Here is a 27,392-nt window from a genome sequence, read left to right on the forward strand (position 1 = left end):
TCTGTAAAGGAAGGTATTGAAACAATTAGTTGGCAGTATGGTGTTAGTTTTCTCATGGTAAATTTGGAAAATGGAGCAAATATAGCCTCAATCAGCAGAATTCGGGCTTGTGTAACTCAATTTCTCCAAAGACACATTTGTAATATTTTCATATTGTTCCCTTTCATAACATGCAGGCTGCCTCAAAGTCGTCTTAGAGTCTCTGTTTATTCAAAGACTTCAGGTTTACTCGCCGTTTGTGTTTCTAGTGTCGTGTTCAGAGGTATAACGCCTCAGCGCTGGCTGGCTATTACGTCACTGGGCTTGGCACAGATAATAAGACCCATTGTAACTGTCTTAATTTTTTTATTAATTTTCCTAAACTAACTTGAATGGCATGGTGTATTTTTACATAATTATGGTACAAGTGAAGGGCTTGGGGGAAATGTACAACCACTACAGTATCAAAGCAGAATAAATATTTGCAGAAAAATTCTGCCATAACTTAATATTTTGCATATGAGCCCCGGTACAAAATCTGAGTTATTCCTGGGGCTTGGTCCAAAAGAACGTGTCTGTGGCCCAGCCCTGGAAGGCCAGAGAAGATGATGGATCAGAGAGAGGTCAGCTGGAGTTGCAAAGCCAAGAATAATGACAGAAGGGACCAAAAAGGCAGAAAAACAGTGCAACCAGAATTCTGGAGGCGAATGTGCGTTGGCCTCCTGGCGGCGAGATGGCACCCCATGTGACTTTCTTCATCGTCCCAGCACCAGAGCTGGTGTTCAGCTGCTCCATGGGCTGGCAATGTTCCCCAGCCATCCCCGTGGGCGTTTTATAATGCAGCCCCACGAGCGCTTAGATGTCTGTGAGGTGAGGGCCAGTAGTAACTGAAACTTGCTAATTTTATTTATTTTGCTCCTCTGTGAAGCACAGGCCATGGAACATAAAGGGAAGCCAGGCGAAGGTAAACCTTGGTCGTTTGGTTTGTGGCGTTTATCTGACAGATGATTGTACGAGCCTGTCATGTAGAACAGAGGTTTGCAGACTAGCACCTGTGGGCTCAAGGCTGCGCCTCTCTGATTGTTGCCACCTGCCCTCATCAACTCCTCTACCGTGACTGTGCACAAATCCTTGTTCCTGGGCCTCAAATCTCCTATTTAGGACACGCTGTGTCAAAGTCATGCTAACATCTACGCTCTCACCGCCTACAATTGTGCTGTGTACCCTCCACCCTGGCAAAGACTCAACAAGAAATAGGAGTCTGCGTGAGTTACAGAAACCATGTGCCTGCTTCTGCAGAACTCCACAGAAGTGTAAGAAAGGACTCTGACTGAAGGAGTTTGCCAGCGCTTTGGGGGAAGGAGGAATATACTCGTAGAGGGATGCAAAGTATCAATATAGGACCTTCTGGTAACAGGTGTCAGCAAGTGGCGTATCCCTGGTGCTTCAGGAGTTCTGAAAAGGGAGGGACTGACCTGAGGGTGGGAACAGTGGGCTGAAGACCAAACAATATCTAAGTTCCGTAATAAATTGTAAAATTTTCCTAGCGAAGGATAATCACAACTTTGCCGAGCGCTGGCCTGACTCCTTCACATCTGTTTGTGTTATGTGGATATATATGAAAATTGGTTAAAAAAAAATGTTAATTGTGTATTCTTCCAGTATTGACTTGATACAGAGCCTTTATGCAAAAATGTTGCTGGTTTTGACATCCCTTTGCAAAGCTGTTAACAAAAAATAACTCTTTTCCCACCTCTTGATCCCTTTCCAGCTCCCATACCAATTTTTGCATCTGTAATTTGGGGAGTAAAAGAAATAGTATCTTCCAGAGCCTTCCCTCTCACCTCCCTGGGACCTGCTCACTAGATCCACTGAGTTCCTTTGCATCTCCACCTCGGGGATATTTCCTAGAGAGAATGACAGCTTGCCCAATAAGTGCCCCCCCCCCCCCCCCGCATTCAAAAGTAGAGGGCCAGCGTTGACAGTCTGGGATCAAAAAGCTCTGTTTTGTTTCTGTTACTCCAGCTCGGTAATTGTGACCTCTCTCTGGCAGTCCACCGTTTATCTTTGTATTTGATTGCTTTCATCACAAAAGCAACAAGGGGCATGCTGGCCCTCCTTGATGCAGCAAATTTCAGTTTTTCAGACCTCCACAGCCCTCTTGGACTAAATAGAATTCAGCCATTCCTCAAGAGGATGTTCAGAACCAGGGAGGTTCTGCAGCATGTACAACTGTAATCACATGTGTAGTTAGTTAATTGACTTCTGTCTTTCCTGCTAAACTGGAAGTGCCTTGAGGGCAGGGACTGATAACTTGATGATACTTCCAAGGCAAAGCGGGCTCCTGCTGTCACCTGCTAGCCCATATAACTCTTCCCCTCCTGCCTCAGGGCCTTTGAACTTGATCTTTCCTTGCTCACAAGGTTCTTTCCCCAGACACCCCCACAGCACTGCATATGCTCCTCACCTGCTATGTTTTTTTCTCCTTATCACTGTTTAACATATTGTGCATTTTGCATATTTTCTGGTTTGGGTATCTCCCCTACTAGAATGTTAGTTCTAAGATGGTAAGGAAGGATTTTTGTCTGTTAAGTGGTATGTCCTTAGCATTTAGAACAGTACCTAGAACACAGTAGCCCCTTAATAAATAACCAGATACATGAATGAATAAATGACCACGTTTCTAAGCTAAGGCACACATTAGCCAGCACGAGGGGTGTTGAGTGCAGAATCTACCAGAAGTCCTGGGAATCGCTACCTCTGCCCCAAGTGAAGCCTCAGGCCAGACACGCAAACACATTTGGGGTCCCTTGGGCATCTCAAGCTGAGGCTTGAGATTAATGCATAAAATATGCTCAACTGGCTGAACTGGCAGTGGTGGTTCCTGGACGTGTGACTGCTGTCGCCAGACTTGGATTCGGTAATGACTTGAACTCCTTAAGACCCCCTCACGTGCTTTTTGGAAGTTTATTTCCAAAGTACATGTCAGCACATTCAGTCTTTTTGGAATAGAAACTTATTTTCCCTTGGAATTCTATATGTTCTGCCCTCTGTGTATTAAGCACCAAATTAGGGTTTTTAGGAATCTATTTTGGCACCTGAAAATATAGGGACTTCCATTCTTCTATGTTTACAGATTCTTCCAGTGGAGCTTTAAACTTTGTTGCTGTTGTTGTTTCGATGGGTCCAAAGTCCCTTCTGCTCCCTGCCCTCAGTTATCTAATTTTCAGGGTTTCCAACAAATTTGGAAACTAAAAACAACCAAGTCCAGAGAGCAAAAATGAAAACCTAAAATTAGGCTCTTAAGAAGACAAGCAAAAAGCTAGATGGCTTCTGAAAAGTGGGAGAAGGGAGTCTCATCCCCATGGAAGAGACAGAATGTCAGGATGTCAGAATGCAGGTAACCACAATTTCTGATTTGAGAGTAAATACACTTAGCACAAGTTCACACGTTACACAGCTCTGCTGTGAAATGATATTTCAGTATCTTAATATTCTCCATTCTTTGACGAATTAGTTTTTAAAAGGTAAGCATCTAGATAGTCATATTACAGTTTCTCATTAAAATTTTTGAAAACCACACAGCTTATTTCCCAAAACGTTTATACCATTATTTGTAAACTCATGCAAAGACTTATAGGTAATGAATCTTCCGTATGTATCTTATTAATTCAAAGTTTGTGCAATATAGTATTTTTCTAAGTGAAATGAGCAGCAATTCCAAAAACACATTCTACATAGACATTTTAATGATTTCTTTTTTATTCCTAAAGGTGCTCATTAGGTTCTTTAAAAAGTCCTCTTGGTTTTTAAATCTATTTTCATTAAAATCGCTCTACAAAAATTATCCTGATAAAGAACTAGGATTTCTTTGTTGCCACCACACCAAACTTGGCTTTAATCAGATCACTGTGAAGTGAGTGGAATCCGCAGGTAAAAGCTTGAAGCTGTTAACACTTAATTAGAGCTAACCAAGATACTGAACAATACTTCAAATGAGGGCCTCAGCCTGGGAACAAAAAGTCTTAGCTAAAGCCAGCAGGAGAAAACAAATACAGGATGTGGGAGCACAATAGCAACAGTGGCGTCATTAACAGTCATTAGGAGATAGCTGGGTTCTCTGTTGGTAATGGAGATTTACCACTGCATCAGTTGAAGAAAAGCCTCTTAACACTGCTTTTCCAAAGAATTCTTCCCACCCCTCGAGTTAACCAAGTAACTTGAGGTCAGCTTTGATTCCTTGAAGTAAATTCTTTTTAATATATCTTTTCCTCGTCTAGTTCCTCAACTTCCTCCTCTTCTCTATACTTTCTCCCAGGAGAGAAAAATCCTCTATTGTGACACTATGGCTTTTTTTGTTTTGTTTTTTTAGGGGGGAGTTCGGAGGGTGGTATGGTTCTTTGGGTTTTTGTTTTGTTTTGTACACGAACCAAGCACCCTAAACAAGTCACTTACCAGCAACATAAAAATTTTATTTCTGGCTAGATAAATGGTAGAAATTTCTACTTGTGATTTAGTAACTCTTTAAACCCAGAATAAGTACGTTGTCGAAAAAACACAACAACCGTTCATCTTCCAAAATACGAATAATTTAATAACTCTCAGAAGTTCCCAACCACGTTTTCCAGGAATGACCTGTTTTTAAAATGTTAAATTCACAGGCCTCCTGTGAGGCCTCCTGGACTGGCTTTTCCTTTTTTCTTATCTGAGGTTATGGACCTCGGGAGAGCAGGGCAGGGTGACAAGGTCAAAGTCTTTTCCTCCTTGGAACTTGCTGCTTGCTGGGAGAGGGTGGCCTGAAAAATAGATGCTTTAGTGAAGAGGTTGAGGGGTCACGATTTTAATTCTGTTAAGCAACAGCTGGTTTGAGTTTCTTTCCACTTCTATCTCCTGTTCCCTTCCTCACAAATCCATGGAGAGAAAAGAATTTGTTTAGAAGGGAACTGGCCGCCTAGAAATGCACCTTCTATGACTGTGATGCTCCACGTCTGTCATCTTTGTTACAAATCGAATGTTAAGCACTAGAGGGATAGGCTAGATTTTATAAAATTAACTAGATAGAAACATGACCAGAGCTTTAGTCAGAAGAACCTTTTAAAATACAGGATGCGTGCCTGGAAATTTCTTTTAATAATATTTTTTAACTAAAACTTTTAATGGAAATGAGTATAATAAAGGCCTCTGGGGTATTTGACTGCAAAGAAAAGAATCATGACTGAAATACTAAAGCGTGCCAAGAGTGTATTACTTGTTTCTGGACTAGAGACCTTGTCTGTCCCTGACTTGGTATGCCTTCATTCGTTCAGCAAATGTTTATTGAATGCCTGCTCTTCCCACAGCTATGCCAAGGGCTGGGCACACAGCAGTAAGATGCAGAGGTGCCCATATGCAGACAGGTGCATAAACATGAACTCGGTCCAGTAAAGCTCTAGCCCACAATTAGGGCCTCCTATTCTAAACAGTTTACACATGGTTTGGGATTTGAAAGTCAGGTCTATTCAAATAATGTTATTCTATGATAAACCTATAAACCCAATACTTAAAATGAATATGTAATAATAGTGAAACAGTAAAAAATAAGAGTAAAAAGGTTAAAAAAAAATTTTAAAAACACTGCATGGTTTGATTATTTTTATTTAGATTTTGAGGTCTCCCATGCTTTTTTCCTCCTACACACAAACACACACACACACACACACACACACAGAGAGAGAGAGAGAGAGAGAGAGAGAGAGAGACAGAGGGAAAGCATAAAACTCACATCTCTCAAATCAATAGCAAACCAGTAACAGATTTTTTGTCTGGGCTCCTCAGCACACTGGCCTCAGGCTGTGTTGGTGTGTGGCTCAACAGCAATCAGAGGTCATAATTTCATTGGCAGTTAGCATCAGGTTTAATTTTTCTAGCATGTTACATTTACTGAAATGTCTGGTTTCAGTTATGCTCAGGCATTGACTGAATCAGCTTTGAGCAGCATGATGTCTTCAGGTACCTGAGGTTTATGGAACACATATGCTAATTGTTTTCAATCACTTTCCTTTCTAAACACAAAAATGTGTTTTCTGAGGCTGAATAACAGTAGTCGTTAATGACATTGCTCATTTCTTACGTTAAAAGTGGACCTGAAAGAGGGAAAGATGTCGATTTAACAAGACTGCCACCTACTGATTGACATAGTTGAAAAACACTCCAATTAAAGTGGTGGGCTTTTTTTAATAGCCATGTGTGGTTTTTCAATAAAATGTGGATGCTTTTTGAAAATCAACCTGTGTCATTTGAATTGCGTTTTAGGAATGTGACCAAGTTCATATAGATGATGTGTCTTCCGATGATAACGGGCAAGACTTAAGGTGAGCACGTTGAAAGGTGACGTGGTTGTCTCCGTTTTATAGTTTAATTGCTCACTTAATTAAGATGAACTTTCTATTCAGTTAACTTTGGGCTTTTCTTGCATCTAAATAGCACATATAACTTTGGAACAGATGGCTTTCCTGCCGCAGCAACCAGTGCTAATTTATGCTTGGCAACCGGCGTGCGGGGTGGTGTAGACTGGATGAGAAAGTTGGCTTTCCGCTACAGACGAGTAAAAGAGATCTACAACACCTACAAAAATAATGTTGGAGGCAAGTGACTCTCACTAGTATCTTAGTGGGTTCGTAAGACAGTCTAGGTAAAATTCTCAAAGTACCACACGCTTTTGCAGCACACTTTTTTTGGACATAATAGCTTTTTTAAAGCAGTTTCATTGAACCAGTGATTACTCTGCTGTGATTAAGTGACAGAAATATTAGACTAGAGCCAGCTGTCCTGGCTAGTCTGGTCTCGTCCTGGCTCCATTACTTAACAGTAGTGGTGTGACCTGGAGTGAGTTTCTTGACCTCTCTGACATTCAGTTGTCCTTCCAATAAAGTGGGATTAACAGTCCTTGCCCAAATGACTTGAGATGGATTGTAAAGCTCCTTCTTTACTGGGTAGATGCCTATATTAGTTGGGATCTTTTGATTGTGGTTCAAAATGGCTTTAGCATAAAAGGGAATATATTGACTTAATGATGCAATGTTTAGAGGTGGTGTTGGTTTCTGGCACTACTAAATCCAGATGCTCAAATGACTCCATCGGTAATCTCTGGCCTGTGTTTTCCTTTGCATTGGAGTCATTCTAGGTCAGTCCCTCCCAAAAGGTGGCAAAGATGACCAACGGGAGATCCAGGCTTGTATTCTACCAGTTTTAACAGCTTTGTGGGGTGGAAAAACATCTTTCCCAGTAGATTCAGCAAACGTTCCAAGACTGACTTTCGCTGGCCAAGCCATGGTCATAAGCCTACCCTGGGAGCCAGAGGGTAGGGTCGGCTCTGCCCAGACTACATGGTTAGAGCAATGGGTGCGAGTAGGCTCTCCAAAGAGAAACGATGACTTCTATAACCAGAAGAAGGGATGCTAGGAATACAAAAACAATAGATGTTCCCTACAGTACTAAATAAATGTTTGTCAAATGAATGATAATATGTGAAAAATTACTTAGTGTACTATAAAGCTGGAGGGCAGTGTTAGTAGTATTAAATGTTTGTTATTTATGAAGTCAAGTAGACACATTGGTAAGGAAATAGTTAATCATTGCTTTTAAATTCACAGGTCTGCTTGGTCCGGCCAAGAGGGAAGCCTGGCTGCAGTTGAGGGCCGAGATCGAAGCCCTGACGGACTCCTGGTTGACACTGGCCCTGAAAGCGCTCACACTCATCCACTCCCGGTAAGCACCCCCAAGTCATACCATGGTGCCTTTGCTGGAAAACGGGCTTGGCTCGTGCTTGTTCATTTTGGAGATGTATTTTTCAACATTTTTTTTTCTTTCTCATAGAACAAACTGTGTGAATATTTTAGTAACAACTACTCAGCTCATCCCAGCATTGGCCAAAGTCCTGCTGTATGGATTAGGAATTGTATTTCCAATAGAAAATATTTACAGTGCAACTAAAATAGGTGAGCTGCCTTTTTTTTTTTTTTTAAACAATCAACCTTTCTCTTTCCAGCTAGTAAAAAAAAAATGAAAAGCAGTAAATAAGACATTTTTTCAGAATGCTAAATGTCAGAAAACTAGAAGAATAATTTAACCAATTTTATTGTCAAAATTGGTTTTAGACATCAAGAGAAATATAAAGTATTATCCATGTAGTCAAGTCTGGATTTTATTCTTTTAGGCAACATCAAGAAAAATCTTATTTTATAAGCTAAAACAAATAGTAGTGTAGAGCTACACAAAGTAGAAATGAAACAACTCTAATAACGGCTTTGTTTATTATTACTAGAACTATTATTTTCATTCAACATGTATAAACAATTGAGTTCCCATTTTTGTTATGTATACAAAAAAAATTAAGTTCTTGCAAGAAGGAAACATAGTTGGAGAAAGAAGACTAATGTGAAATTTAGTTAGAATATAAACCAAGACAAAATAAAAGTGGGATAAAAAGAATACATGACTCTTGTTCTTAGAGAATTCACTGTCTGGTAGGGGAAGCAGACATCTAAATAAACTCTAATATGATAAAGAAGTATGTAAATGAGCATTTATCAAGTATTTACTAGATGCCCAGAACTGTGCTAAGCATTTTACATATTAAAATCATTCTTCACAACCTTTCCCTTTTACAAATAAGGAAACTAAAGCTCAGAGACTTAAGTAAATGGTTCAAGTTAATAACTGGTAAAGAGAAGGGTCAAACTAGGTCTCTGATTCCGAGGTCCAAACACCTTTCCACCCCTTAGGGGGTCCTACCACTAAGTGCCTGAATGTGCACTTGAATGAGGAAGCATTCATTCCAACCAGAGGGAGGCAGAGGGCAAGTGTCAGTGAAAGCTAAGGGGAAGAAATGACATTTGGCTGGGTATAGAAGGGTAAATAAGAGTTTACTAGGCAGATGGGCCAGTGAGAGCAAAGGGACAGAGGAGTTACAACATGTTCCCTGCTGAGGGACTCGGGAGTGGCCCTGGGTGACTAATGTGCCATGCTCATGGAAAGCTGATGCTGGAAAGGTAGACTTAGGTCTCGTCATAAATGGCCTTGTGTGTCATCCTAGTGAGATGAGTGTTATTTTAGTGAGTCCTGGAGAAGAGAGTGAGTATCCTCGTACGTGAGAAGAAGGTTGTTTCCAGCTGCTCAACTCCATCTAAAGAAAAAGGGGCAAAAATGGAATCCCTGTAGGTCTAACTCTCCATCTGACTACAATTTTATACTTCTCCTTCAAAGCACTTACTAAATTATCACTAAAATTTACTTGTATGATTATTTGTTCATAGTCGGACTTCCTACCAGACTGTAATATCCTTGTTAATTGAGTCTGTCTTGCTCATCATTGTAGCTACAGTGCCCAGCACATAGTAGGTGCTCAGTAAGTGTTTGTTGAATGAAATGTGTGAATAAATGGTTAGTTATTCTGAAGAAGGCTGACACAGAGGTTTCTTTTAGGCGATTGAGTCAGTAATGACCCTATTAACTGATGGGGAAATCAGGTTTGTTGGGAAAGACAAGGATTTGATCCTATCAATGTAGAGTTTGAAATGCCTATGGGATATTCAGATAGCTCTGTCAAGTTGGAAATATCTGGAGTACTTATAATACTCCAATACTTATAAAATGAAAGGAATATACCAAATAGAATAGAATAGAATTCCTAGTAGCTCAATATAACCAGAATTTTAATATGTTGTCGTGTTCCATAAAAATAGCAATCAGTTTATGTAGTCAGGTGTTTATCCTATCTCCAGCAATAAAGAGGAATCATACTGTGTTTTATAAACAGAGATCCATAGTAAAGACTTATCACCACATGAAAGAACTGTTTCCCAAGAAATGTATCATACAGAAGGGGTAGTAGTTAACTTCCCAGAAACAAAGTGCAAGCAGTGTATTATATGTCATGTATGTAGAACTTTAATCCCAAATAATTTGAAAATGTTAGGATAATAGGAAATTACAATAGCAATTCAGTAAGTATTAAGTATTTTTAATGGATATTTTGTTTGCAATATTGGGTTTTGATTTTTTTCTTAGTGCAGAATAAGAATTAGAGTTACAAATGTGTGGTGGTAGAAATTATCTCAAAACCAGTGGTAGGATCACTTTTCTATGATAATTTTAATAAGAAAAGTAGAGATTGAAACTCCTGTAGTTATTGCTAATTTTGCCATCAAATGAAATCTAATTTGGAGATCAATGCAGAAAACCCAGGAATTTTCCTTGTAGGCAAAATGGCAAAGTCATAGGAAGAGATGACTAGTGGGTCATTTAGCAAAGCTATGATGTTCTTTCAGACAAAATGGATTCATAAAAATGAAAACTTCATATAAGACCTCTAACTTCTAAAAGAAGCTTCAGTTTCTTAATCTTTATTGTGGAAAATTTCTGTATGACTCAAAATTCGCAATGAAGCCTATAGGAGATAGTATATAAGTTTTTTTGTCCACCAAAGCTTCACCCTTAAATAACATCGAGTTTACCTTCCTCTTTCCATGAAAAGGAAACTTTGCAAAAACACATAAACATTCCCCTGTAAGGAGGGAAAAAAAGTTTCAGGACATCTAAGTTTGGGGTTGTATATTTTTGCAGTGAAACCTATACTTTGTATTTGTTTCTTAAAGTGATTTAATATTTCACAGTTTAGTGGGCAACTAAAGAAGCATTGAAATTACATCCTTTGAATAAGGCTGGCCCTATTTCATTCTGTCAGATGCAAACTAGAGATTTTAGTGCAAAATACAAATATAAAGCAGACATTTGTTTAAGCAAACAAGCAATTTGTTCGTGTGTATATCTGATCCTTATTTGAAAGAGGTGCAGGCCCCGCTCAGCCATTCACATTTGAAAAGTATAAACTGTCCCATTGTCCATTAAAATGACCCTATTGGCAGCCCAGGACTTGGAACACCAGTTTCTTCTCAACGCAGCCACAATGGCTGCATTAACTGCTGGGATGTGCTGACAGCGTAGCTGCCATGGGAGCCCAAACTAAGTCCTGACATGGGAAAGATAATAGAAAGATAAAGGTATTCTGTTACCTGTATCCCACTTTTCCTCTAGGAAAGTGCTTTATTGAACATTAGATGCCTGGGTAAGGCAAGCATGATCTCTCAGTAGTGCCCCAAATTATCTGACATTTATTTCAGAAACAGTTTTACGAGAATATTTCAGGTAAACACATTAGGCTTTGGGGGGTCTTTAATTCAAATAGAATTCCAAGCTGAAAATGAAGGGATAAACTCATTTCAATGTTTGATTTCTCTTGCTATAACAAAACCAGTCCCAATTTTTTTCATCCTTCTTAATAGCCTTTGGATCAGATATTATTTTCAGGGTTTGATATATCATAAAACATTTTTTAAATTAAGGTAAAATATGTTTCTAGAATTGCATGCCTTTGTTTAGTGTCAGGTTGTAGGAAAGAAAGTAATGCTGCAAAACAGTACTTTTCCCCCCAAATACTGTACTGTGATTAACTAGATCCTACTTTTTAATAAATGAGTCCTTGGGAAAAGAGCATTAAAAATGTCAATTTCCAAGGGAGAGGACCCCACATGGCTAATTAATTTACAATTTTTTGTTTATCATGCTATTGCACATACTACCCAAATGGCGTATAAAACGAACCTTCCCCTAGTTTCCACAGGTAGGAGAGAGTTGAATCAGAAGCCTGAAGAAAGCATTTCATATAAGAAGTTCCAGTGCTATAGTACTGAGTTACCCAAACTTTACAATTTTTATAATTTATTTTTGTTCATTAGGAAAGGAAAGCTGTTTTGAGAGGATAATTCAAAGGTTTGGAAGAAAAGTGGTTTATGTTGTTATAGGAGATGGTGTGGAAGAAGAGCAAGGAGCAAAAAAGGTGAGTGTTCCTAGATGGTGTATATTGTGCCATTTAATTTTTCTTAGTCCTCAAAATTCTCATAACTGGGTCATTTAAACAAGTGCCATTTCTCTGAAACGTTATGAATGTGGTCGGAACTGTAAGCTGAAAAGGGGCAGAGTAGAAGGAGATAAATATGATACTTTTGAAAAGTGGATAGACAAGCTCAAGGGTCATGGATGGCTGGTCTTCATAGAAAGAAGACTTTGGGAGCAGAAAAGAAGGCTTAGCGCTGTAGCCGTCATCCAGAACAGAGACAACTCATGTGCCATGCTCATGCCAACATGCCCCTTTCTCCACCCATGGCAGACATTGCCAGGTGATTAAAACCTTGTTACCTGAGCCTAGATGCAGCCTAAGAACCTTCCAAACATCAGTCCAGAAAGACTCTACCAGTTGGGCCGAGACGGCTTGCAAGATGAAAACTGTTTGCTGCTGTAGAGTAGAGTACAGTGCCTTCTTTTTGTCATGAGCCTTGCCTCTCTCAGGACATTCGGAAAGGAGGAAGAGAGCAGACCCGACTGTAGGTCCCTTGACTCTGTTTGCCCATTGTATGTCTTGTTCTGAATCCCTGCAAGTGTAATTCCTTCAATTCCCTTAGCAAAAGCTTTCTCATTAATGTGTTTCATTGCATTTTTAAAAGGAGAAGGGGACCACACTCCTTAGCCTGGCACTCAGGGTCTTCACAATCTAGTAACAACCTACCTTTCCAGTCTTTGTCACTCCGCGCCTTACATTGCAGTCACATTAGTCTCCTTACCTTCCTTTGGCCGTGCCCAGCACTACTTCCCTGCTGTTGCCTCTCCTTGGAATAATCTGTTCCCCCATGCCCTACTGTCATATTCATTTTTCAAAATCCAGTTCATGTACCACCTTTTCTAATTTCTCTTGTTCATAAGAGCTCAATTTGATAGCATTCACTTATACTTTAATTGGAGAAGCTGTTGTAAATAGCTTGGATTCTTGAGCCAGACAGCCTGGGTTTGAATTATAGCTCTCTTGCTTACTGGTTCTGTGACTTTGAACAAGGTACTTAACCCTTCTCCTTCTCTTTCTTTATCTACAAATGGGGATAACAATAGCACCTAGTTCACTGGGCTATTTTAAGGATTAGATTTAGTTAAGATATGTAAAACCCATAAAACAGAGCCTGATACATATAAAATGTGCAACAAATGGTAACCATTTTTATTAATTATTTGTGTATGTGCCTGTTTCAGCAGTAAAATGTGAGCTCCAGAGAAGTAGGGATCTTATTTTGCTTGGTTTGTTGTTTGAAACTCTGCCTTCAATTTTTTTTGTGACTCCCTAAATCTTGGCAGAGTTGTACTCTATAAATATTTCTTAAATTGAAGAGCACTGACTATTTTATGAGATGAACCAATAGAATAAGTTTCCCTTCCACACATGCTTACTCATAGAAATCACTGTATATTTCCATAAAGGATGCAACAATTTAGCCCTTCTGGAATATTCCAGTATATACCAGAAATGGCACAATAAAGTCACCAGATCAGAGATGCAACACTAAGCATGACACATGGCCAGCCTTCTTATAGAGTCTAAGGATGACTTAATTTACCTTCAATGCCTCTGAATTCCAATAAAAGCATAGAAGCTGACCCTAAATCTGTAAATAATAGGTTATTTCACTTATACTCATAGATACACAATGTTCCCAGGATTACAAGCTCCCCAAGTGTGATGGATGCTGGTGGAAACCCACACACACTTCACTTCCAGTAGAGCTTGATGCTAAGCAATATTTGTGATTTAAGCACCAGCTCTGACATTCCAGCTTCACCAACCACCGTTGTCATTAGTACATCTGTTAGCCCTCTGGGTGACTTCGTAAAATGAAGTCTTTCCCAGACTAAATTAGAATATCCAAAACTCAACTCTGGAAAGTTAGTGGGAGTGTTTGGTGGGAATCCAGACTCAAGTCTTTTTCCTGGGAAGCCTCTGGAACCCCCCTGCCATTCCTAGACAGGACCTCCTAGTGTCTAGGGGAGCATGGAATAGATTTGCACCTCCGAGCAGTGTAGAATTAAAGAGCAGCATTTCATGCCAATGTGGCCCAGACCCAAGGTGTCAATCTGTCCTCCAGGCTGGTCCTTCTCCCTCTAGTATTCCCCAAGAAGTTTTAATTTCAGGAGAATGTTGCTGAAATGTGGCTTTAAGCTTGTGGTAGGCAGAAGAATGCTTATGAAAGCTATGACTTAAAATGCAAGGAACACAGGTGAAATCCTTTGGGCCCTAGCAAGGTTTCTGTGGGTGAGTCCCCTCCTAAACCTTTCTGAGAGGCATGTTTCTTAGATGTTTGGCATGGGTGAACAAAACATGGAAAAAGTAAATGAATTCTTGGTTTGATATTAGAACTGAAGGTAGTAATAGAACTAAGAGTATTTGCTCTCTCTGAAGAAAAGTTAAAATTTCACTGTTCATCTTTCGACGTTATTCTTTTTATTCGGGGCACACACACACACACACGTGTGTGCACACACACCTATACCAAAAAGAATTAGACAGCTGCCCATGAAGAACATGCTCTTTGAATTTTTTGACTGTGAGTGAGTACTCTTAGCCTCAACTCTCTATTTTGATTTCATGGAACGAATTTATGTGATAAGAATCCAATAGGGGCCGGCCCATGTCTTAGTGGTTAAAGTTCAGTGCACTCCACTTTGGCAGCCTGAGTTCACAGGTTTAGATCCCGGGCGCAGGCCTACGCTACTCGTCAGCCATGCTGTAGAGGCGACCCACATACAAAATAGAGGTAGATTGGCACAGATGTTAGTTCAGGGCTAATCTTCCTCAGCAAAAAAAATTTTTTAAAAAGAATCCAATAGTATCTGTTACGAATAAACTCTTTGCACCTTGGACCTTCTAGTGTGGGATCTCAGACAAACTGTGACCAGGAGTTATAAGACTCTTTTTGTGTGTATGTAATATGTACAGATTTTTCAGAAGGTTCAGATTCCTAATAATCTTGCATAAGATTCAGATGTCATCAATCTATCATCCAGAGTGACAAACTGACCATTCTTTTCTTATATTTTGCATAGCTTTTATGGGTGAACTAGTGTTTAAATAGCAGTACTTGGTGCATGAGTGAAGAGACAAGGATCTAATAACTCACAATAAAGAATGAGTTATCTCTAAAGGGGAGTTCTACACAGAAATAGAGAATATTTAATATTTAACTGTGGAGAAATATTTAATTTAGGGGGAAAAGACTACAATTCAGCAATATCCCATTTTAAAAACTATATATAAAAATTCAAGCTAAAGAAATAAAGAGATCGTTATCCATGCTATAGAAGGACTAATAATCATAATGATAAGTAACAACAATTACTATCAATTATAAAGCCTTTATTATGTCCCAGACCCTCTTTTGGTCACTTTCTATCCATTATTTCATTAAATTCTCACAATTCTATGAGAAAGGAGTCCTTAGATCCATTTTATAGATGAGAAAACTGAAGCACAGGAAGGCCAGTAATTTGGCCAAGATCACACAGCTAGAAAGTGGCCAAACTAGGATTTGAAGCCAACTGTATCCATGAGATTTAGCACAAAGTTCCTTCAAATTTTAGACTTTATTTACATATCTTAAATATGATTTGATTTACAAAAAAGAATTTTCATGGTTTTTTATTTATTTATTTTTTTTGTGAGGAAGATCAGCCTTGAGCTAACATCTGCCAATCCTCCTCTTTTTGCTGAGGAAGACTGGCCCTGGGCTAACATCCGTGCCCGTCTTCCTCCGCTTTATGTGGGACGCCACCACAGCATGGCCTGACAAGCGGTGCGGCGGTGCGCGCCCAGGATCTGAACCCGGCCGCCAGCAGTAGAGCGCGTGCGCTTAACCACTACACCACGGGGCCGGCCCTCATGCTTATTTTTTAAATTATTAGAAGTGTACAGTGTTTGTTTCTTTCCTTTTGGGAGGTAGATATAACTGTGTAAGAGTCCTCTTTCTCCTAATTTTACATTCATGATTAAAATTTTAAAAACAAATCATTAATTCTGATATATAATTTAGTTCATGAGCGTTTTAGATTATTGAATAAAATTAAGAGTGAACCAGTGAAGTTCTGCAACTTTGAGCACTAAAATGTTTTGCAAAATCAAAACATTTTGCATTTCTTCTAAATCGATTTTAACCATTTAGTTTGTCTCTCCTAGTTTCCTATGTCTTTTAAAAATCTAGTGCAACAGTGTCTCCTCTTTTCTCTCTAGAGATGGCTTTCATCTCCCTAGATAATGTTCTTTTGCTAGAGGTAGTTACTTTTCTTAAGCCTAGAAATGAAAACCAGGAAGTATTCTGCTAGTTGCCTGTCTTGTTATGGTCCATTGAAGTCTCTTCTGTCATCCTTGTTCTCTTTGCCAATATAGTCCCAGGGCTTCCATCAGTAATTTTATCTAATTCCATAATTCGTATCATTAAAAAACACCCCTTCAAAGAGAAGAGGTTAGAAATACCTTTGCTTATTTAAGAGAACAATATTATTCTAAAAAGATCTCTTGTAAGAGTTTTCTGTGAGCACCTCTTTGTTCCTAGAAAGACTGTGTGGAGAGAAAATTGGAAGCCAACAACCTACAGATGTCTTTTTTTGACATATGTCTTTTGTTGTCAAAATCTGCCAGGCTTTTGTTTTTTTAATTGATGTTTTAATAGTTTTTAACATTGTGAAATTTTGGGTTGTACATTTTTGTTTGTCCATCACCATATATATGACTCCCTTCACCCCTTGTGCCCACCCCCCACTGCCCGTGGTAACCACAATACAGTTTTCTCTGTCCATGTGTTGGTTTATATTCCACATATGAGTGAGATCATACAGTGTTTGTCTTTCTCCTTCTGGCTTTCTTCACTTAATGTAATGCCCTCCAGGCCCATCCATGTTGTTGCAAATGGGACGATTTTGTCTTTTTTTATGGCTGAGTAGTATTCCATTGTATATATATACACCACATTTTCTTGATCCAGTCGTCAGTCGAGGGACACTTAGGTACTTCCACTTCTTGGCTATAGTGAATAATGCTGCAATGAACATAGGGGTGCATAGGCCTCTTTGGATTGTTGATTTCAGGTTCGTTGGATAGATTCCCAGTAGTGGGATGGCTGGATCATAGGGCACCTCTATTTTTAATTCTTTGAGGAATCTCCATACCGTTTTCCATAGAGGCTGCACCAGTTTGCATTCCCACCAGCTGTGTATGAGGGTTCCTGTTTCTCCACATCCTCTCCAACATTTGTTGTTTTTTGTCTTGGTGATTATAGCCATTCTAATGGGCGTGAAGTGATATCTTAGTGTTGTTTTGATTTGCATTTCCCTGATGATTAATGATGTTGAACATCTTTTCATGTGCCTATTGGCCATCTGTATATCTTCTTTGGAGAAGTGTCTGTTCATTTCCTCTGCCCATTTTTTGATCGGGTTGTTTGTTTTTTTGTTGTTCAGTTGTGTGAGTTCTTTATATATTATGGAGATCAACCCCTTGTCAGATGTATGTTTTGCAAATATTCTCTCCCAGCTGGTGGGTTGTCTGTTCATCTTGATTCTGGTTTTGTTTGTCTTGTAGAAGCTCTTTAATCTGATAAAGTCCCACTTGTTTATGTTTTGTTTAGTTTCCCTAGTCTGGGTAGGCATGTCATCCGAAAAGATTCCTTTATGACCAATGTCAAATAGTGTGTTGCCTATATTTTCTTGTATGAGTTTTATAGTTTCAGGTCTCTCCTTCAGGTCTTTGATCCATTTTGAGTTAACTTTTGTGAATGGCAATAGCAGATGGTCCACTTTCATTCTTTTGCATGTGGCTGTCCAGTTTTCCCAACACCATTTATTGAAGAGACTTTCCTTTCTCCATTGTATGTTCTTAGCTCCTTTGTTGAAAATTAGCTGTCCATATATGTGTGGTTTTATTTCTGGGCTTTTAATGCTGTTCAGGCTTTCTTTTTTACCATAAAATTCTGTTTTCCTAATACAAAATACCTCGGTTTAAAATAATTAGGCATATGTATGACAGAAAAAAATCAAAATGTAAGTAATAGTCTCCTGCACGCTGATAGCAGTTTCTGTTTCTAGAGTAAAAGTGGCCTTTTTTGTAACTACACAACTCAACTGACTTTATTTACTTTTCAGTGAACTAAAAATAAATCTCTTCTGAATAACACCAGGGGGAAAGGGCAAGCATCCATTATTCTGCATAATGACAAAGGCTTCATCAAAAAATGTCCATTTTTAAATGTACACTCCAAAGCGTGCTGAAATCTCGGATGAAGCTGAGAACCAGATTAATAATGCTCAATTCTAAGCTTATTCAGGAGAAAAATAAGAACTGCTTTTGTAAAAAATAAATAAATAAATAACATTTTTAATGCAGCTTTTTGCTTTTAGATTTATTTAAGTGAGATATAGGGATTACTAACACCACGTACAGTGAATTTTATTATTCTAAAGCCATTACATTCATTTAGTACTTAATGAGCACATACTGTATGCCAGGTCTTGAATTGGATTTCATTTTCATCCTTAAAGAGCTCACTTCTATCTAGAGGGGAAGCAGATATACAAATAATAAAATAGCAATGCTGTGCAATAAGTTTTATAATGAGTTCTTAGAATAATCTATCTCCCGAGATCTCTTTATTTATAATTTGGGAAGCATTTTTACCTCCATATACAAATTTTCTAGAGATAATATATGCATCTGAAAGCACAGCTATGTTCTTTATGTTTTTGTACAAATGGTAACTACACACTTTTTTCTGTACCTGCTTTTTTCACTTAACAGTATATCCTGGTGGCTATTCCATATCAGTGCATGGAGCTCTGCGTCTCTAATTGTTTTAAATGGCCACATCAGTGTTCCATTACATGGATGTGCTATAATTTAACAAGTCCCCTGGGGCTGAACATTTAGATGGTTTCCAGTATTGACTATTATAAACAGTTCTGCGGTGAATGGTCTTTATGAGCGTGGTGCATGGGCAAGTGTATCTATGGGATAAATTCCTAGAAATGCAAAACCTGGGCCAGAGGTTATGTGCTTTAATGTTTTTGAAACATTTTATTAATATAGTTTTAATAATTCAGCCAAATTCAATTTACATGTGAGGGTCCATGCACCCAGCTTTTTATGTTTTGGATTTTATGTGTAGCCAGAAAAGAGAAATGCAAAGCACTAGACGAGGAGGAGAGGTGGCATGAGGGGATTTGGAAGGTTGCATGTGTGCACCAGAGGAGCAGGAAGGATGTCATTTTTTTCCCCACTAGTCAGGGAATATTTTGGTCCTAATGACCTAAAACATGTGCTACTTCCCAAGATTTAGGCTTGGTACCCACTTCTCTCAATATGTACCTAATCTTGATAAACTAATCCTACACACATCACAGTTTCAGCTATCGTTCTGTTAAGATTTGTCGTTAGCTCTGCTTTTAGTCCCATGGCTCTAGTTACCTGATACTCCTAATGGAGTATCTCCATTAGGTATCTCGTGTCAGCAGATGAATTCAGCTGTCCCAAACCAGTTCACCCACTCAGATTTGCTGTGGTCTTCTCTACCTCCAACCCATCACCGAGTTGCATGAATTCTCTCTTCACAATGTCTCCCATCCATTGCGCTCACTTGATTTCCACTGTCCTTCTGCCTAGTTTCTCTGCTACCAGCCGGCCACACCTCCAATCCATCCTTCCCTTAGTGCTGCACTAAATTGCTTAACATACCTCCTTCCTAGTTAGATATTCCAAGTGCTTCTACCTAGAGAATTCTTCTTCCTTATTAGCCTTTATCATGAACACACCATTCCAGCCCCATGACCTCCACACTAAGTGCTCTGTGCATCCCGCCTGTCAGCCTTGTCACATACCATCTCCTGACTGGGAGTCCCATCTCTTTCCCATCTACCTAACCAACTTTGCCCGTTCTTCAAATTCATTGCAGGCCCAACTTACCCTCTCCAGCTTACAACTGAGGTCTCTTCTCTCTGAATTTATCATTTTGATTCTTTTCTGTTTGTTTGTCTTGAGATGTAATCGACATCCAGCACTGTATAAGTTTAAGGGGTACAGCATAACGACTTGATTTACATATACTGTGAAATGATTTCCACAATAAATTTAGTTAACATCCATCCCCTCATATAGATACAAAAAAGAAAAATGTTTTTTTGCTTATGATGCAAGCTTTTAGGATCTACTCTCTTAACTTTCAAATATACCGTACAGTAGTGTTAACTATAGTCATCACTGTCTTATAACTAGAATTTTGTGTCTTTTGACCACCACCATCCAATTCTCCCTCCCCCCATCCCCGCCTCTAGTAACCACAAATCTGATCTCTTTTTTCTGTGAATTTGGTTTTTTGTGTTGTTGTTTTATTAGAGTCCACATGTAAGTGAGATCGTACAGTATCTGTCTTTCTCTGTCTGACTTATTTCACTTGGCATAATGCCCTCAAGGTCCATCCATGTTGTCCCAAATGGCAGGAGTTTCTTCTTTTTAGGGCAGAATAATATTCCATTGTATATGTATACCAAACTTCTTTATCCATTCATACGTCAGTAGACAGGTTGTTTCCATGCCTTGGCTATTGTAAATAATGCTGCTATAAACATGAGGGTGCAGATATCTCTTCAATATAGAGATTTTGTTTCCTTTGAATATATACCCAGTATTGGAATTGCTAGATCATATGGTAGTTCCATTTTTAATTTTTTGAGGAACCTTCATACTGTTTTTCCATAGTGGCTGTACCAATTTACAATCCCATCAACAGTGTACAAGAGTTCCCTTTTCTCCACATCTTCCCCAGCATTTGTAATCTCCTGTCCTTTTTACAAGCCATTCTAACAGGTGTGAGGTGATATCTCATGTGGTTTTGATTTGCATTTCCCTGACGATTAGTGATGCTGAGCACCTTTTCATGTACCTGTTGGCCATTTGTATGTTTTCTTTAGAAAAATGTTCATTCAGGTCCTTTGCCCATTTTTTAATAGGATTATTCGTTGTTTTGCTATTGAGTTGTATGAGTTCTTTATACATTTGGATATTAACCTCTTATCAGGTATATGATTTGCAAGTATTTATTGTCTTTTCATTTTGTTGATTATTTCTTTTGCTATGCAGAAGCTTTTTAGTTTGATGTAGTCCTACTTGTTTATTTTTTATTTTGTTGCTTATGCTTTAGATGTCATACCCAAAATATTATTGCCAAGACCCATCAAGGAACTTTTTTCCTATGTTTTCTTCTAGGAGTTTTATGGTTTCCAGTCTTACATTTAGGTCTTTAATCCATTTTGAGTTAATTTTTGTGAGTGGTGTAAGATAGGAGTCTTAATTTCATTCTTTTATGTGTGAATATTCAATTTTTCCAATTCTGATGCCTTTTTTTTTTCTTGCCTGATTGCTCTGGCTAGGTCATTTTGAATCTTAATCCCACACTGCCTTACACTGTAATGAAATAGTTTCAGCAGATAGATCTTGCCTGGTGGTTCTTGGCAGTGGGGACATATGTCTCGTATGTATCTTATTTTACACACTTGCTGTGGCTACGGTACTGTACAGGCCATAGCCTTTATTAAACCTAGAAGCAAGCCTGAGTCATTTCCTCTAAACCCTCGTTTTACAGATAAATAAACTGGGGCTCCAGGGAGACTATGTTGTAATTCAAAGTCACATAACTAATGTCAGAGTTGAGAGTATAACCCAGGTCTCCTCATTCTAGGACCTGCTTTTCTTTTCCTCTTTAGCCACCATAACTCTCTGACTTCATATAAGAAATATTTGTTCCAGGCTAAACACTGATGTGAAAAAAATTGTTTCCTTTCAACCCACTTGTCCTAGGAAGCTCTTGTAGATCCATAGAATCTTCACATCAGTATGTGCCTACTTTGGGAAAATATTATTTTGCAATATTAGTTCTAATTATTTGTTAACACAAATTTGAGTCCCTTATCATCTCCCCTAGACTCAATCTTCTTATAATCACTCACTTAATATTAAATGTACATTTTTAGAGAAGACGCCCACTAATTTTTGTGAGAGTGGAACTGCTGAGGATAGCAGAGGTCAGCACCCTTCACGTGATGAAACAGTGCTGGTGATGGAGGTGCTGCCCTTGTATGGGCGAGTCCTCAAGACCGCTTGTTCTTTCTCATACACCTAAGGTTAGCCAGTTACCGTTGTAGGACCTTTTGCACTTTTGCTCAAATGAATGACCCATCGTCATTGCATTGTGATGAGTTGTCGGTAATACACATGGGCGTATTTCATCATTTGAACTCGTTTCAGGGTGCTGCTTCACCATGTCGTTTTTATTAATATTCTATCTAGGAAGACTAAAGCCATTAAAATTTTGGTGCAGTCAACAAACCAATTCAGGGCTCTTAGTGGATAATCTCACCTTTCCGTAACATGTTTTGAGTGTGGTTTAAAAGAAACATTTAAATTAAATGCACATCTAAGCTAGCATCAACTCCTACATGTGTAAAGATAAGTTGACACATAGCTATTGCATGGATCCTTTGTTTACTGTGAAATTAAATGCCCAATTTATACCTTAGCCATGTCCCAAAGAATAGCTGGATTTTTTTCAGTTCCCTTTTCAGTCTCTGCCATTCATTACATTCTACAATACATGCTGCTTATAGCTTTGTGCGCGAATAGCTTTCAAATTTGTATTGTTGTCTGTGGGAAACATATCTAACTTCAGATAATCAGCATGCAAAAGAATTTGAATGAACCTACTCTGATAAAAAGCATTCCATTCTACTCTGATAAAAAGCATTCCATTTCTATGTATTTATGAAGATAGTTGTCCTGAAAGGTTCTGCATGGCTGTCTGAAGAGCCTTCAGCATCCTCTGTTACAGCCTGAAATAATGGTACCTAAGGTCAGTAGAACTACTCTACAGCTCCCTTTATTCAGCTGTTCAGGAGAAGCAGCTGTGGGGAGGGACAATGAATCTCTGGAAAACTAGAGAAAATAAATACAAAAATAAAGAAAATAAGAAACACACAAGTTAATTAGAAATTAAAAAAGGATATTAAAAGAGATACCAAGTGGATGGTTAAGTATAAAAGAACACTATGTACAGTTGAATACTTGAAAACTTTTAAAATAATGAGTGAATGATTTTCCTTAAAAATGATGTGTTAAAATGGACTTGAGATTAAGTAGTAAAATGGGCAGGATGCTGAATGGTATGTACTATATATGCAAAATTTCAGATATGAGTGTGTACTTATATGAAATATAGAAAAATATTTACGGAGGTTACCTGGGTAGTAGGATTAGAAGTGATTTGTATTTCTTCGTACAGTTCTACATTTTACAAATGTTTTACAATACGCATAGGTTTCTATTCTAGTCAGAGAAAAAGAAGGAAAGCTTTCTATATTGTAATTGATTATTTTTCAAACTCGATCTATGTATCATAGTAACTCAATTTTTTCAGTGTCCCTTACCCAACAGAGCATGGAAGGAAATGTGTGTGTTTTAAGTGTGCTATGGTGCTGATAATTTACATGGCTGAATAAGAAAGCCAAGAGAACAGTTAGGAGGCATGACAGCATGTGGGCTCCAAATTCAGACCAGACCTGCTATGAATCTTGGGTTCACTCCTTACCAGCTATTATTTAAACCTCTCTACTCCTTCTCTAAGCCTCAGTTTTTCACCAGGAAAATAATGATAATAATACTTATCTATCTCTGAGGTTATAGAGAGGCTTAAATGAGAGAGACTGTGTAAAGTTCTTAGGACAATGCCTGACACAATACTCAATGAATCCTACCTATCATTTTTTTTTTAGTTTTATTTATTTATTTATTTTTCCACCAAAGCCCCAGTAGATAGTTGTATGTCATAGCTGCACATCCTTCTAGTTGCTGTATGTGGGACACGGCCTCAGCATGGCCGGAGAAGCAGTGTGTTGGTGCGCGCCCGGGATCCGAACCCGGGCCGCCAGTAGCGGAGCGCGCGCACTTAACCGCTAAGCCACGGGGCCGGCCCCTATCATTATTATTAATAAACTTCTTAACAGGGCTTAGCAGGCCCTGCACCATTTGGCTCCTGTAGCCCATCACACCACCAACCATGTCATTCTCTTACACACAGCCAGTATCCTAATAATGAATTTCTTCTTTATCCTCTGCCCCCAACACGCACACACAGCCATTAAGTGTGTGCTCTTCTGAATGGTCATCCTTTCATACCCAGCTCAACTATTACCTCCTCTTATCAAGTGTTGCCCCAGATCCCCAGGCAATGGGAACTGGCCCCTTCCTACCCCTATTGTAACTCACAGGTAAACACTCATGATTGTTGTACATTTTTGCTCCTCACCCACAGACTGTGAGAGGGCGGGCAAGGAGAGATGATCTTCTGCATCATGCCTGTAAACTCAAAAAATTCATTCATTCATGAATGCAAAATAGTACAGTCTATTTTTATAGTCTAAAGTTGCCAAGTGGATCATCCTAAAAATTTGAAAAGAGATCTCTAGTACTCAGTTCTGGACTATTCTGTTTTTGAAGGGTAACAAAGATCTAGAGATACTCCAAGATAGTAGAGAGTCCAGAAAGGTCTACATATGATATTGGACTGTGGAATAAGCTTTTAGCAGATTACATGAGACAAAGACATTGTTAATAAGTAACTTAATAGTTTACATTCCCAGAAAGTAACAGTTACGTGATCTACATCCAAATAGTAGCTTCTACGATAATCCTCCTAAAAACCCCTCATTGACTTCCATGCCAAATTCTCCTATTAGTCTCAAACACTCCTATCATTTAAGCTAGATCCGAACCCGGGCCACCAGTAGTGGAGCGCGTGCACTTAACCGCTAAGCCACGGGACCGGCCCCAGATTACATTTTTAAATGCAGTCCAGTATTCTTAGGGGAGGATTAAGTTTGAATTTTCGTTTTAAACAGATGTGATGTTAAGATCTGAACTGGCCTGTTTCATGATACTGAAAAGAGATGAGCATTGTAGTGGATTTCAAGAGCAGTGTTAAGGGCGTGCACTGGGAGCGTTCTCTGTCCTCACCATATGTCTGCCCCTTTCGCAGCATGCCATGCCCTTCTGGAGGATCTCCAGTCACTCGGACCTCATGGCCCTCCATCATGCCTTGGAACTGGAGTACCTGTAACAGCCACACAGCACTTTGAAACCGCACAGCTGCCCAGTGACCAGGAACAAATCCAGCAGGCCTGAGTCTCGAGTCGGCGCCGGACTACCCAACTTAGCGATTCCAACATATTGACGCACGGCTGCTATTGGTCTTCACCTCTGCCCTTGTGGTACATGAAGGACCACATCTATTTCTTCAGAACAGCTGTTGACTCTAGTACTGTGAATCCAATGAAAATAAGCCATGAGAATGTTCTAGCACAGCGTCATGTGTCTTTGCCACATTAACTACATGGTTCAAACCTGTGAAGAAAGGACCTGCAAACGCTTAAGTTGTTAGCATCTTCAATGTGACATAAACAGCTTCTCCAATACAGCAAACTTGTTTGCACAACGAAGACTGAAATGTGTTTCCTGAATACCAGTGGGGGAATTTTCTTGTAAAGAAGATTTACTTTTTGGTGTCTCATACCCAGGGTAATCTGTACATCTCTACTTATTTATGAACAGACTTTTTTAAAAAACAGCTTTATTGAGGTATAATTCAAGTACCATACAATTCACTCGAACAGACTTTTGACATCAAATAATTGAAGAGACAATAGCATAAGAAATAAGCGATTAAAGGCCTTTGCCTCACGACACAGCAAGTACTTTGAATTTTAGCACATTGCGAAGTAGTTTAAGTATGTCTAATTTAAACGTATAATATGTACATCACTGAGACAATCATGTACAGAAAGAATTTTTGGTGTAAATTTGTAATAATGGATGATTCTTTTACATATTGTTTAGGAAAATGATATTAAAAGGTAGCAATGCCTTGATAGTGAAGTATGAGGCAGTATGTGCACAGACTTGTGCAGTGCCTTATCAAAGTACTGGGTATAAATATGTAGATAATGGATTTTTTTTTTTTGGATAATGGTGTCAAGACCAAAAGCATGGATGTCAAGTGTCAATAGGATTCTGTTTTCCAAATTTTCTTTTCCTGTCAGTTCTTTTTTTATGCTGTTTGGAGGGCCTTGGTAAAATAACACAACAGTGTCTTAAATAATTTGGAAAAAAAAAAGGCCTCTTACAACCTCACTTTTTCATTTTCAACACTAATGTATTATATGTAACTATTTGGAAAAAAATGATTATTCAAATGCTTCTTCCCACAGAAAGAATGTAGATGATAGATATATTTTATTAATAAAATGGTTCATGAGTTGGAGACTAGCAAAGCAAAGTTTTCATGTGCTCAGATTATAGTGTGTGCATTTTCTTGTTTAGATAAAGAAGGACATTACCACATCTCTGGAAATCACAACTTTGCATTACACCTACTTTCAGGTTCCTCTGTTTGCCTCCACACTCTCTCCCTGCACTCCCAGGAAAGTTCATTGCTGGCAGTGGACATGGCACAGCCATCATCACCGAGGAAATAATGTTACTCTTCACCTCCGTTATGTATTACATGACAAGCATAAATGTGGGAAATAAAAACTGTCACTTTTGTTAGACCATAAGAAAGTTTCTCCAAAATTGATCAGTTTGTCTGGGCTCTAGTTTCTGTCGTCTAAGCCTTCTATTGTCATGAAATTACTTTTTGAATGAATTTTCTTTAATATTACATTGGGGAAAAAAGAAACACCAGCTTTGACCCAAAGTAGCTAATGAGCTACTCTCTGCTTTTCTGAAGTTTTATGTTGCTGCTAGAATTAGTCAGTTGTGAATTCTCCAAATTGTTTAAATTAGCCCAACTGAATTTGTTTTTCTTTTTTGCTTGAAGCAAACAGAAGTTGACAATTTTTTAGCCTTTTCATCTTTCATTTTTGTCCTCTGAAGATTGACAAGACAAAGTCTATCTTGGCCTTACTGTATAAAGGTGTGTGGTGTCCACAATTGTGTACAGAATTTTTCTTCATTAATTTCCTGTTTAAATTAATAAAATTGATTTGTGAAGTCCCGTAAGCTCTTTGAGTGTCAGTATTTTCTTCTCGAGTTCTTGCTTACAAGAAAGAGCAGGATCTTGGTTGCATTAGAATGCTCGTCGTCCAACAAAAGGAACTTGTATGAAGCAATTGTAGTAATGGCTTTATCAGTCCTTGAGGGGACTAAACTAGAAGAGTGACAGCTGTTTCTCTGATCACTGTATGAACAGAAGGATGGAAAAGCTCTTTACTTCCTCCAGAGCTATATAAACTGGACCCTCACTCAAATTCATCTATGATGGAACAGAATTCAGCATCAAGTGTCTTGGATGGCAGAGCATAGATTCAGCCACTTCAATATCCGAGGGACAATATATATAAAGCAGTTTCATCTATAAAGAACACCTACAACATATACCTCTAAGATTTGGCCAGATCAATCACGGACAGAG

General features: G+C 38.8%; 1 protein-coding gene across 5 annotated transcripts in view; it reads left to right on the plus strand.

Moving 5' to 3' along the window:
* EYA1 (EYA transcriptional coactivator and phosphatase 1) overlaps positions 1-26,972 on the plus strand; it is a 163,657-nt gene extending 136,685 nt beyond the window's left edge. For all 5 annotated transcript variants that reach the window (XM_004436272.3, XM_014792042.2, XM_014792043.2 and 2 more), the window contains 6 exons: positions 6,271-6,329; positions 6,442-6,602; positions 7,611-7,725; positions 7,834-7,955; positions 11,754-11,854; positions 24,960-26,972. In XM_004436272.3, coding sequence (XP_004436329.1) covers positions 6,271-6,329; positions 6,442-6,602; positions 7,611-7,725; positions 7,834-7,955; positions 11,754-11,854; positions 24,960-25,040 — 639 coding nt within the window. In that variant the 3' untranslated portion in view covers positions 25,041-26,972. The remainder of the gene's footprint in view (positions 1-6,270; positions 6,330-6,441; positions 6,603-7,610; positions 7,726-7,833; positions 7,956-11,753; positions 11,855-24,959) is intronic.
* The last annotated feature ends 420 nt before the right edge of the window (positions 26,973-27,392 follow it).

This window comes from Ceratotherium simum, chromosome 31 (genome assembly GCF_057802395.1).
Source record: "Ceratotherium simum simum isolate JZ-2026a chromosome 31, ASM5780239v1, whole genome shotgun sequence".
NCBI classification, from domain to species: Eukaryota; Metazoa; Chordata; class Mammalia; order Perissodactyla; family Rhinocerotidae; genus Ceratotherium; species Ceratotherium simum.